At 38.0% G+C, this 13,559-nt stretch overlaps 1 protein-coding gene across 3 annotated transcripts in view; it reads left to right on the top strand.

The window, feature by feature from the left end:
- The window catches only part of sh3kbp1 (SH3-domain kinase binding protein 1), a 52,951-nt gene that overhangs the window by 1,587 nt on the left and 37,805 nt on the right, over positions 1-13,559 (top strand). For all 3 annotated transcript variants that reach the window (XM_084398371.1, XM_084398370.1, XM_084398369.1), the window contains exon 2: positions 11,892-12,049. In XM_084398371.1, the coding sequence (XP_084254497.1) occupies positions 11,892-12,049 (158 nt within the window). The remainder of the gene's footprint in view (positions 1-11,891; positions 12,050-13,559) is intronic.

Here is a 13,559-nt window from a genome sequence, read left to right as displayed (position 1 = left end):
ACAAATGCTTCTTACATTAGTTTGTATCGGGTAACATCACACTATGTGCTTTAAATAAAGTTGACTTGTTTGTACGGTTTTTTTTGTTTGTTTGTTTTTATGCCCACAAGCTCATCCACAGTCAGTAACTGGGCGGCTGCAGCCAAAACTGTTTTTAGCATCTCAGTCCAAAAAAAAAAAAAAAAGGTCATGGGTGTTGTTTTCTTTTCTTATACTACACTGATGATAAAACAGGATGACAGACATTTTTGAGGAATGCCACACCGTTGTGAAATGAGATAGTCATATCTGCAGAGTCATCACTGTAGAGTAATCTCATATGTAAGACTGTCGTACTGAGCCTATCATTGGCATTGGATTACAATCTTTTATGGTTTATATTTAACAAACTAAAAGCAACTTCTTATTGAATGAAGCGCAAACAGATGTACAATCCTCTTATGTTCTAAGCACTCTCCCGTGATGAGCTCATCAAAAAGGGGGTGTTTTGTTTGACAAAACACCAGCGTGAGACAGTCACACACGTGTCTCTGATCTCTTGGCAAGATTCATCAAAGCGTTTAGATCAATAGGCATTCGTGTTGAACGGCACAATCCGGTTTTTGAGCACATTGCACATCACATTTGGTTACATTCTTTAGTGACTAAAGCCATCCGTGTACAAACCCACCGGAGTGTTTGTTAGGTTTGTTCATTTCTGTCTAAACATAAACGGTAACGGATATTAACGACCCAGGGCCAGCTGTGTGTACCAACTATTTCAAAACATAAATCAATGACACAAACAGGACTGATATGATTTAAAAATCAATCTGACAAATGATCCATGCTCTGCGCTAAATATGGACAAAATATAAAACATGCAAGATGTTTGTACCTTATCAACCCCTAAGTGGTGCATAATATATTAGTACCTTAAGGGATACAGTAGTTCACTCAAAAATGAATTTTCTGTTATTATTTACTCACCTTTATGTCGTTCTGAATCTATACGACTTTCTTTCTTCTGTGGAACGTAAAAGAAGATATGTTGAAGAATATTTCACTGGTTTGTCTGTACAGTGGAAGTCAGTGAGGTCCAAAAAAACATTGACGTTCATTGTATAGGGATAAAAATACACTGAGACGTCTTTCAAAACATATATGCAGGTTTTGAATGACTTGAGGGTAAATTTGTTGATCCCAACATGCACCCCTTTCCCCACCAGCGTTTAAAATATAAATAAGAGTTGCCAGCCACCGCCAGCGTTTTTGATCAGATTTTGAAGTTTCATGGCCCCCAGAATATTTAGTTTTATGAATAGCTGAACATGCAATACATAAAAAGAAAACAGACCCACTGCTTTTAGACAAACAAATCTGTCTTTTTATCAACACTTGAATATGGGTAAGTTTCATAAAAAAGCTACATTTTGAGCAAAAAATAAATAAATCGCGTTTTTGTCAAAGACTACGTCTGGATCAGATTCAGAATGATTATCAAAACACACATGGAGTAGATCGAGTCCATCAACACCCCCAAAGCTTGCACAGTCCTATAGCTTGTCCTGGGTCGACATTTCATTCAGTATAGCAGCAGGCAGTTTTGATTTGTATGCTGTTTAATGTTGATGATCGCATTATTTATGTATTATTATTATATATAAGATCGCTTGTTTCTGCATCGCCAAAGAACCTCTCAGTGAGCAGTTCTTAAAATAACCTTTTTTTGCCTGAAGAACATTTGAATAATCTGAAGTACCTTTTGTGTAAGGAAAAGCTTTCATTGATATTTAAGGTTCTTCATGGTACCGTCAATGACAATAGAGAACCTTTATTTTCAAGTGTAGGAATTTATTTTCCTCTGTTTTGAATTAAACATGCTTTCAGTAAGTGAATTCATAGTGATCAAGGGCTCCCTGTGAATCCTCATATCGCATGCAAGTTAATGAAGCCCTGGCTTCCTCTGTTACTGTTTTCGCCGCAAGCTCCAGCTTTGCTTTTCCTCCCCAGTGATGTGGTGCGCTTTGGATTCTGGGAAGTGTTGCACTGTACTCCGGTCTCTTTACTGTCATGGCTGCTATGTCATGCTCATTCATTGCCCTTTGGCAGAAAACAGGGAAGTGGTGAGAGAAGCATGTTTCTGTGTACAGTATGACGAGTTCCCGTTATATTGCATTTACACATCTACCACAAGTTCCTCCATGTTATAGTTGCTTTTTTATTGTCAGTGGAAACATTGTAGGGGAACCAGTCGTAGTTGTTTATATATCACACTTTTCTGCCTATGGTGACTGGTTTGGAAGACCTACACATCTCCAGCTGCTTTTGTTTTTTGGTTACTAAATATTTTAGCTAATTTGATTAGCCTATTCTTTAAGCTTCCAATTTAACACATCTTACCGTGTTTAAAACCATTACTGCTGATTTTCCCCCAAAAGCAGGACAGAAAATGCTAATTTTCTGCAGATGCCTTCTGGGCATGCCTATGTTAAATAATAGTATTCATAGATCCTAATAAAATAATTCAGAAGAGAGTTGTTTTGTATGGGATAGACGAAAAAGTTTCCTGTGCATATTACTGGAGGGGAAATGCACAATATGCAGTAATAAAAACCATAAGGCTTTGTATCAGATGGAAAAATAATAAAGTTTTCCTCGTAAAAACAGAAGGAAGAAAGAGTTATGTGTTTTTGAGCACGAGTAGTCATTGATTTCTTAAGTCTACAGGAGATTGCTCCAAGTGTTAAAGTGCAAGACAGACTTAAAGTGTCATGCGGTACTAGAGTAGATCCACCATGTCCAGTGTAAGAGTTTTGTACAATATTGTGCAATAGCTCCAGATTTATTCATCACATACAGTCGAAAACATCTGCTGAAAGAGCTTTTGGAGATTAATAATTTAAGTTTTGCTACACTCGCTGAACATTTCACTTTTAAATCATGCATTTAAGCTATAATGAAACGTTGTCTCTGCAGTGTGCTCTTATAGATCTGCATTAGGACATCCAAACAACCAAGTGCTTTGCAATCACAAGCAACTTCATGATTTATTAACGTGTTTGACTTTGGAGCAGTAACTTTAAAGAAGAGTTGTAAAATTGTTGTTTGTTAGCTTTAAGGAAGTTGTCTTGCACTTTACTCTCCAGCATTGAGCACAAGAGTGTTTGTCCTACATACTACATCATTTAATGGCATGTTAACGGCATGTTTTATGCTTCTGTGTGTCATTTTGTGTCTTTCACCAATCGTATGTTAGTTTTTTTTTCTGAATTTCTGCACATGACCCAAGTTCAACATCTAACCCACATAATAAGTGGCTTGGCTGATACAATTTGGGAAGCCAGGACACATGATGAGCCACATGTGGTAATGTGTTTAAGATTACCTTCTACTATATAAAGGTCCTCTAAACAAAAAAACTAAAAATAATAATATATATATATTACACACACACACACAGATTTTTTTTTATGATTTATAGGGAATATAAATTTAAGCATCATTAAGAATATTGCAGTGATTTAAATAGTTTATTGACTGTTTAACATAAGTTTAATCTCAGTAGCAAAAAGTGTGATAGGAAGTTTGATTAATTTTTGAGATTCAATTCTTTCAAGCAAGTTCATTTCAGTGAATTGCTTAAACATTGATTCGTTTGTCATCACAGAGTGTTCAGAAATATCCCACCTGTCTTACTAAAATTTTAGGAATGTGGTACCTTATCAGTTATAAGATGGTATTACAGATTTAACTGATTTAGTATATTAGTCATTGGATATTTAATTGTAAAAATAGATTAAATGAGCATGAACATTTCAATTACCATCTGACGCTGTTCGGAAGAGACTGACTCGGAAGAGAAGAAATTGTTGAATAAAGTTGTTAAAAAAAAATTGTGCACAAAGTATTCTCGTCGCTTCATAACATTAAAGCAACACTAAGGAAGCAACACTTTCCTCTTCGGTCGCCCTACAGGTTGGAAGCGGAATTACCGCTGTCGTAAATAATTTCGCCGCCCGCAGCCTACTGTCGCACGCACACTCGCTGTTTATCTAGCACCGGCTTTGGAATGAACGATGTCCACTGACAAGGTAGAGTATGTTGCATGATTTCATGAAAGTATGATGTATTGCGACATCAGAAACGAAGGAAAACGAAATAATGACTATTGTAAAGCTTGACGTAAAGCAAGTCAAATTTGTAGTTTTCTTATGTAACGCGACCCGGTTTGGCAAACTTGCATGGTGTGGTTATAGCAGATATAGGGCTGCAAAGCGAATCCAGAAGTGCCTTTCACCCTGTTACGACTTGATGAACCACTGATACGATCTTGGAAACATTATTTTAAGGTAAAATTTTTTCCTTAGTGTTGCTTTAAGGGCCCTTTCATACACCCGGCGCAATGCAGCGCCAAGCGCGACGCAAGTGTTTTTTGCTAGTTTCAGCCTGACGCAAGTCAATAGCGCAATATTTTTAGCGCATTAGTAATGTGCGCCTATAGGTGGGTCCACAACACGCTTACACTCTGCTTATTACACACAGGGACGTGCAGCAGCACACAAACATGCCAAATGAAAATAAAAGGTTTTTATTGTGTACATAAATATATGGTGAAATCCGGCTTGTCCCGTAGATGGTCTGCTTGCGCGTTTGCTCTGGAGACACGTTCAGTCTTTACGTTTGCAAATTGCGCCATGTAAATAGCGAATCCGCCATGGCACGAGCGCAACTGGCTTTTAAAGGGATTGGGAAATTACGCTCTGATTTTTTTTTTGCACGTTACGCCCAAAACACACCCATTAAGAGAATAGAGACAACCCTTTTAGACCATGCGCTGGGCGCGCCAACCATTTTCCCCGTCGTTAAACTAGCAAAAGTGGATTCGGACATGCCCTAAGAGCACTTGCGCTCTGCGCTTTAGACCATGCGCTTAGATCATTAAAATAGGGCCCTAAGGTTGACCCACTGTAGTCACATTGACTATTTTAACGATGTCTTTACTACCTTTCTGGGCCTTGAAAGTGGTTATGATGTTGGTGTCTATAGGGGGTCAGAAAGCTCTCAGATTTCATCAAAAATAGCTTGATTTGTGTTCCAAAGATGAACGAAGGTCTTAAGGGTTTGGAACGACATGAGGGTGAGAAATTAATGGCAGAAAATTACGTTTTAGGTCAACTAACCCTTTAAGCACAGGGTTTCCCTGATAGAAGGCTGTTGTGACAACCAACCCACCCACGTCGAATCAGCTGATTAATGTATATTCATGTCAGTGTTACTTCTTCTGTTGCCCTGGCAACAGATCTGACTAAAGCTTGTACGAAAGGACAATGATGTGTCTTCTAAGTGCTAACCAGACCACAGCAGAGTGCATTTGGTGAAATGGGTCAGGACTACGCCTGTGATCACAGCACTGCTCTGAATGTTGTATGTTTGTGTTAGGGCCCACCACATTTCGTAAGTGGTTATTTTTTTATCTGCAGTTATATTAGGCCTGCAGTTCCTTCAATCTACATTCGGAGGTGTGTAATAAGTCAGGGTGGCATGAAATGGTTTGGCTGTGAAGGATATCTGCTGTTCATTTCACTGACTCATTGGAGTCATTTTGAGCCATTCGCATCTAGGCTAATGCTGCTCAACCAGTCAGACTTAAGCATGAGCTCTTTGCTGTATAAAAATACTTTTGCCAGTGTAATTAATTTAATTCCTGTCCGTTCCATTTAATGCAATCTAATACCGTAAATTTGATTAACCTTTAGGGAGTACATGGCCTGAGTCAGTATGCGAGAATTACCAATTAAAATGTAAGTCACAAGTTCCCCTTAGACGGGAAACAATGAGGGATTTTAGTTCAGTTCAATCACATCATTAGCCAAAAAGGTTGTTCGTACAACGCTGGAACATTATCGATCTTGTTCTGAATCAATGCAACATAACAATAATGCGTGTATGTCTTAACTTCCAAGATTTATGCAAATGCTGTGCAGTGGATTATGGGTGCAATGCTTATGACAGGGAATGGATCAGGCATACATGAATTCAGTGAGTATTACACATCGACTGTGTTGATGTTTAATGCATAAGCTCAGAGAGTTGTGCTGGCGTGAAAAGCGCATCACATGATTTCACTGAGGTCCTCTAAAGCAGACAAACACTTGACTCACATCAGCGCAAATCAGCTGAGTCCAGACACACAGGCTAAAGGAGCTACTAAGAAGAGGAGTAGGCCTATTTATAGCTGCTCAGGGAGATGACCAGCACGCCATGACGCTGGTAAAAAAGAATAATACCTCTAATCTTCAATGCACACACGTGGTGCAGAGTTGTTTTTAGTGCTTGCTATGCATGCAGTTGCTGAGGTGGTTGCTAAGTTGTTTTAGGTGGTTGATTACTAGGACATTACTATGTGGTTGCTTGGTTGTTGCTGGCTCAAGTGTCTGTTATATTAGATATTACGTGGGTCTATGTAATATTTTTTTAAATCACCACATGATAATTGTCCAATTGCCTAGAATATATGGCCTGGATTTGGCAACTACCTCTTGATATAATGCACATTGTAATATATATGTCACAAATCATTTGTGATTCATGGGGACTTTTTTGTAAAATATTTTATTTAAAAATATTTTATATATTATATGTAAAATATATTTGAAAGAATATATGTTTTAAAATAATTGTTATACTTCATCAAATACTTTAATCAATTCATTAACACGTTCTCAATAAATAGATTGAGAATTAGTTTCCTCTTACAGATCAAATTAAATCAACAAAAATCAAAGGACATTTTTTAAATAAAGTTTTCTTTATGGGAATATTATTATTTAAAAATATTTTATTAATAATATATATATTATATAAATTATTACAAATATAGTTTAAGTAATATATTTCATTTTATTAAAAAAAATATTCTGTTATCCTTCATGTCAAATACTTGAATATAATCAATTCATTAACACCATTTCTTGTAATTATTTTAAGAATGCATTTCCTCTTACAGATCATATTAAATCAACAAAAATCAGTTTTCACCCTCATATATTGATATCATGATTTCATACCCTGGATGTGTCACTAATAACTGGATCCTGATTCAGACTTTCTTGTGGCCAATGAAAAGAAAGACAAGAATCAACAGGAAACAGCTTTGTTGTTTTATGTCTGTAATTCTAGTGTGTTGTTGTGTGTGAGTGTGTTTGTGTTGGTCAGTTGTAGAAAGGCTGTGCTAAAAAGTCAGACAGAGACTGACATTTGTGGGTATGACAGACATTCGAGACAAACGCAAGTATTCTTGGTGTAAGTGTGTGAGGGAGGTTTTTTTTGGAAGATGTATTACCCTAACCATGACAGCTGTGCTTTGTCACATCTTTATTTCTAATCCAAAATTCAAACAGCTGGAGAGTGAGAGAGATGGGCCGACTTGATGGTGGTCATTCAGGATGTCATCAAAGTCTAGCATAACAGTTCCTTTAAAGAATAAAAGATCCAAAAGTTCAAGGCCTGTAGAAAGGTCAAGTATGAATTGTTGTGATTGAGGTCATGTTATGATCCACCTACGTATAGAATCTATGCCGTCAGATCTCCACAGGAAGCGCCGCTGATTATCGCTTAAATGGAGTGTCACTCATTCATTGTGCGCATTTCCTGATCCTTGTATTTTGGTTTATTATATAAATAAATATGTTTATATATATTAATTGTATACGTTACATTTTTATTTTTAAATATCAAATGTTTTATATAAATGTAATATATAAATTCCTTAATAAATTTGTATATAAACTCTGGCTGATACTGTTAAGCCTATATATTTTTTAATTATACTATTTTTCCAATGATCAAAGCAATGTTGTGATACTTAAAATAATTTAGGCATCACAGCATTATAATGTACGGTTACGGTATGAAACGTGGAAAATGGTTAATTTAAACGGAAGCTCAAGCGTGTTCGCTTGATGTGCAAGAACCAATCAGGTTCATTCTTGTGTTACGCAGCACGTTTGAGCTTCCTCAAGAACCAATGAGCTTTGTTCTCGCATGTTAAAGGACAAGTTCGGTATTTTACACTTAAAGCCCTGTTTACAGATCGTTTCTGATGAAATAGAACGGTTAAGATTAAAATTTGGACACATGCTGCTGTCCCGAGAATTTTAGGTTTATTTTGCTTTCCCCCCCCCACCTACACAATGGCATCCTATGGGCACTGGAACAATTCTTCATAAAACGCATTAAACTTTCGTTTACAAAGACGTGAAACTTACCGAGTGGTCAGGGGTGTTCACTGATATGCTCACACAAAAATTGCTGCAAAAGATGCTTTCCAACAGGTGTTTTACCATTCGTTGTAAAACTGTGGATCTATTTTTCCAAACGTCTCACACCCGTAGATTCTTCCGTTGAGAGCTTGAATAATAGACACTCCAGCCCAGTTGGTGGCGATAATGCACCTTTGCCAATTGCAAGCAAACCACTGGCATTTAATTGAATCAGAGCCCGTCTACGGAGAGCCTGCCCACTCCCTATTAAGCCCTATTGTACCGAATTTTGGTTGTAGTACCACCAGAGTTCCACTGGGGGCGCTCGCCATGAGTGCAAAATGAATGGGAGTCAATGGGGCTAGACGGCTAAATTTGTCTCTTTCACCCGATTGCCGTTGAGAAATCTCAGATGTGATTGTAGATTTTGCAAGTTCAACATGGGTTTTAGGTCGAAAGTTGAATGAACGAGTACTTATGTCGTTTTGATTTCTTACAGGTTGAGTTGTTGTTGCCCATAACACGCTAGCATTCTGCTAATGACGTCAGCATTCTGACGTCATTGACATTTTGAAAGACTTTTTTAAAGCAAATAAGTGACTCTAAAAAATCTAACACCCAGCAATGTGTAATTTCTTTGCATCTCCTTTCGAATACAACATTCAAATTACTAGACAAAAAATTATATCCTGAGAAAAGTGGATTTTGAGGGGTATACCGCCATTGACCTCCATTCATTCTGCACTCGTCCTGTGAGCGCCCTCATATGGAATCAGAGTGGAACTGCAACCAGTTCAGAAGCCGGAAGTGTAGTGAGAGTGAAACTTCTCGCCATATTAGACATTCTCTGATTGAATACACAGAAGAAGCAGAAGAAGCGGCGGAGTAATACCGTACCTCACACAGCTCATCTAATACAAGTCAGTGGAGTTGGTCAAAAACTACGATATTAATTCCCATTAAAAAAGTAAAAAGAATATGTAGGCCTATATTGATATACAATTTAAATTAACTTGTCAAGTTATTGTGTGATTACTAAAATAGGCTAGTGGCGCTCGGCCGTGACGTTCAAGTTCAGTGCCGTTAGAACCACAACATGGATCGGTGAGTAGCAAGAAGAGAAAAGTGGCAGAGGCAGATATGTTCTCATTATCATATCACACACATAGCCTTTAGTTTATAGGCAGTTTATGAAACGAAATGTTTATAAATGGAATGAATAAGGCCTGTTATTATTTTAATTTCCAGTTAGTTTCTTGACCTCGCGTTTCTGAAATGTTTTGCGGATGTGCTTGTTAAGTGAACAAACTCAAGCCTAACATTACTTTTTGAGGACTTGTAAAACCCTAAAATCGCCAAAGGTTTTGAAATGTTGACTATATCCAAGTGTTCTTATTACTACTGTATATATTTCATACTCCATTGCTATGGAAATAAGCCTGTTCAAATGAACCTGATTATGCCCTCGGGCGCTTGAGTAAATAAATAAATAAATAAAATATGTGGCAACTGTTGTGAGCAGTAAACTTTCTTTTAACAAGCCGTATATACTGATGTGATGACCAGATATATTTTTAGTGCTAGTAAGCCTATTTAGAGGTGCGGATTAATTCAGGTGTGTGTAGACATATTTTATTATGTGTATTATGAGGTGGTCCGCGAAAATTCTTGATTACAAATAGTGGTCCAAAAAGTTTGAAAACCCCTGGTCTATATGATCCCTCAGATGACCCTGCAGAACATTCTGGAACATTCTGCTGAGCTGTGCAGGGAGAAAAGCATGAGGTTGTATAAAAGAAATCGGTCAGCCCGCAGCCATAACAAACACAAAGGTACCGAATACTTCCAAACATCTGGTGGAACGCGCCTACGCATATGCACAGATATAAAAAAACTACCGGCACAAACCCGCACAAACCCACACACACAATATAACTGCAGAAATGCAACAGACTGTGTTGTTATATGGAGATCTATCATCTCTAATGGCTGATCAGGCCCAGACAGAATCTCTTCAGACTTTTCTTGCCTTTCCTCCATTGCTTTGTTGGAAAAACTGTAGAATTTGGTTTAAAAAAGCTTAAAGGGTTAGTTCACCCAAAAAAGGAAACTTCTGTGATCATTTACGAAACCTGTAGTAAGAGTTGTTATATAGAGCAAAAATGGTATAGAAGTCACAAAGGATGTTTGCAGTGTCCTGCTGTGTGTGTTTGTGTCTGTGCAACATGCGTTGCATTGAAGCGAAGCGTGGGTGTGATCTCGTCTTGTGTGGCATGGCTTGATGACTCATATAAACGCATCATTGTGATGTTCTATCTCCATCTCTCATACCCATCCTGACGGTAACCCCTTCCCACCATCATGACCTCATGCAAACACAGCCAACAATTCAATTCAAACCCGCAGAGTCACAAAGCTGGGAGGATGACATGCTCATCCTGCACATCCCTAACAAAAATGGCACCTTTGTAGTTCAGCAGAGTTCAAAAAGCTTCCTTTAAATATTACAAACTATAACATAAAAATATCTTGTCACTTTAATTTCTCGGTTCCTTGTTTTGTTGCTTTCGCTCCTGCCTTGATCTCACCTAGAGGAATCCTCCTATCTGCAGTGAAAACATGATGCCTTCTGATGCTCCAGGGGCCTGTCAGCTCTTATCCTTTCAGAAGGACTCATATCTTTCTCTCTCTATCTCAGTTAATGTTTTATTACTGTGTATATATAAATATATATATGATTATGCGATAAAAGAAATGAAGTTATGATGTTGTCAGAACACACGACAAAGTAGTTTTTATGGTAAGCATCACCATTTGAATTGCTCTAAAATAACCCTAAAATAACTTAGCAACACCCTAGAAACCATCCAGAATACAATAGAATCACCTTGATACAACCAGAACATGGATAGCAGCATAGCAGCACACTCAAAAACATTCCAAACACCTCAGTATCAACATAGCAATGCCCTGGCAACTACACAGAACACCCTTGAATCAACTAGCAACACCCTAGAAAACATCAAGAACACTAAACACTCACTAAATCAAGAACACTAATCAATGCCCTAGAAACCATCCAGTATGCCCTAGAATCACCCCGCAACACCCTAGAAAACATTGAGAACACCCTATTATCACCTATCTATGCACTTCAAACCGTCTACCCTAGCAACACCTTAGAAACAACCCAGGACACATGATAACCCAGCATAGCAACATGATACAAACACTCCAAACATATTATTACACGCATAGCAATGGCCTGGCAACCACCCACAACAGCTTGGAGTTGCTGCAGCAACTTAGGCAAGCACCACTAAAAACATTTAGTTTAACTTTACTTCATAAGAGTAAGATAAAACGGCAACAGTACCAAAAACAGGATCTTTGTGGGTTATGTATGTTGAATTACAAAAGTCACATATAAAAAATGTTTGCATCTCCTATAAGGTCAAATGTAATGATGATTAAAATTACATATTGATACTTTGAGAAATATATATGGATCTCCTGTTGGTTGAGTTTTCTTTTTCACTGAATGGAGAAAGTCTGTCTACGTAAGTCTCGTACAGTAATACTGTATATCCTGCTTCCTGTGTGTAACTATGAGTGCTAAATCTCTCTGTTTGCTTTCCTCTCTCTCAGTGGAAGCCATTGTGGAGTTTGATTACCAGGCCCAGCATGATGACGAGTTGACCATAGCTGTCGGTGACATCATCAGTAACATCAGGAAGGATGAGGGGGGCTGGTGGGAGGGAGAGTTGGACGGTCGGAGAGGGCTCTTCCCCGACAACTTTGTCAGGGTAAGTGCTGAACTCAGCGTTTGCACTTTTGACCTTTCACTGCGGGAGGTAGTGGATGAATTCACACTACACTCTCACCACATTTTCCTTAGTTTAGCATGACCAAGCTATTAACATGTAATGCGTGTGTAATGTTCTGAAAATGTTTATTCAGTGCAACCATTTTTCAATCAAACACCAATTACAACCAAATAAACTACTGTTTTTTCACAACTGATGCACAAAATTTGTCATCATGTCAAGCATGAAGAACAAAATAAATCAATAAATTGCATCACTTTTTCTGGGTTTTCTCGGCAGTGTTGTAACACAAGAATCTCCAAACATTCTCAAAGGGAGTTTTCTTCGAAATCTGAAAGGTTTTTTTATCAAATGAGACCATGTGCTTGATGATACCTTTATTTTTGTAGAGTTATAAGCCATTACTTTTAAGTAGACCACTTAGATGTGAAATCATTAAAAATGTCAGATTTTTCTGGTGAAGGTTGTTAGTGTCAGTGTGTGTGTGCTAACTGGAAGAGTATTGGTCAAACTGAGCAGCACTGGAGACGAACAGGATGCTAGTGTTGATTTGGAGAGACAGAGAGAGCATCTCTGTGACTTGTGCGCACTTTCTCTCTTTCTCTCTCTCTCTCTCTCTCTCCTTCTCTCCAGTGACATCAATACATTAGGGGCGTATTACAGCAGGAAACCTGTGAACTCCACTAGCAGGTTGTCATGAGCTCAGGTGTGAGAGTCCATGAAAGCTTGTTAGCTTACTAGCACTACATACCTGTTAAAGCTACACTGTGTAGGATTTTCTCCCATCTTAGCGGTGAAATTGTTTATGACTACCAACTGAATATTACTTTCTAGCCCCTCCCATTCCGAAGGCGTTTTAACTCCTACGGTGGCCGTATTATTTCAAATCTGCTGGCAGTCGCGAGTAATCTCCCTCTCGCATTCGTCACGGTGCCACTGAGTGTAAAAACGCGAAAGGCGAAGCTTGAATTTCCAGGTATGTCCCTCTTTGGCTAATGTATTTTCAAGATGGAGGCGCAACATGGCTGCCGCCATTTGAGCGACTCGCTCGTATGTATTCTAAATGGCAGATTCTACGCGCACGAGAATACTTGATTAGTTGGTAGAAGTAATTACACATTAATGAGCGGATATCATTTTGAAAAAGTGTTTTTTGCTAAGAATCAACTTAAAAAATGTCACAGTGTAGCTTTAACTCCATTTCACAAGGCGAGAAATGAGGCTCTTTCTAATCACGCTAGTAGAATTATCAGTATTTTCATAGTACAGTTCTTATTGTACGTTGGTTTTGTTAATTCCTTACTGTAAACACACTACTTTTCAACAAGTAATACCACAGATGTCGGTGTGAACATTAGTGTAAATCATGTGGTTGGCAGAAATGTTAACAGTTTAACAGGTTTTTTTTTTTTTTATGTTTATGCAGGTTAGTTTTTTAATCCTATTGCAAGATGCAGAGTTTTCTTCTTTTAGTCTTTATTTGTTCATA

Source organism: Rutilus rutilus (assembly GCF_951802725.1).
Source record: "Rutilus rutilus genome assembly, chromosome: 24".
Taxonomy (NCBI): domain Eukaryota; kingdom Metazoa; phylum Chordata; class Actinopteri; order Cypriniformes; family Leuciscidae; genus Rutilus; species Rutilus rutilus.
Note: the sequence above shows the minus strand (reverse complement) of the source record. Positions and strands in the feature narration are given on the sequence as shown.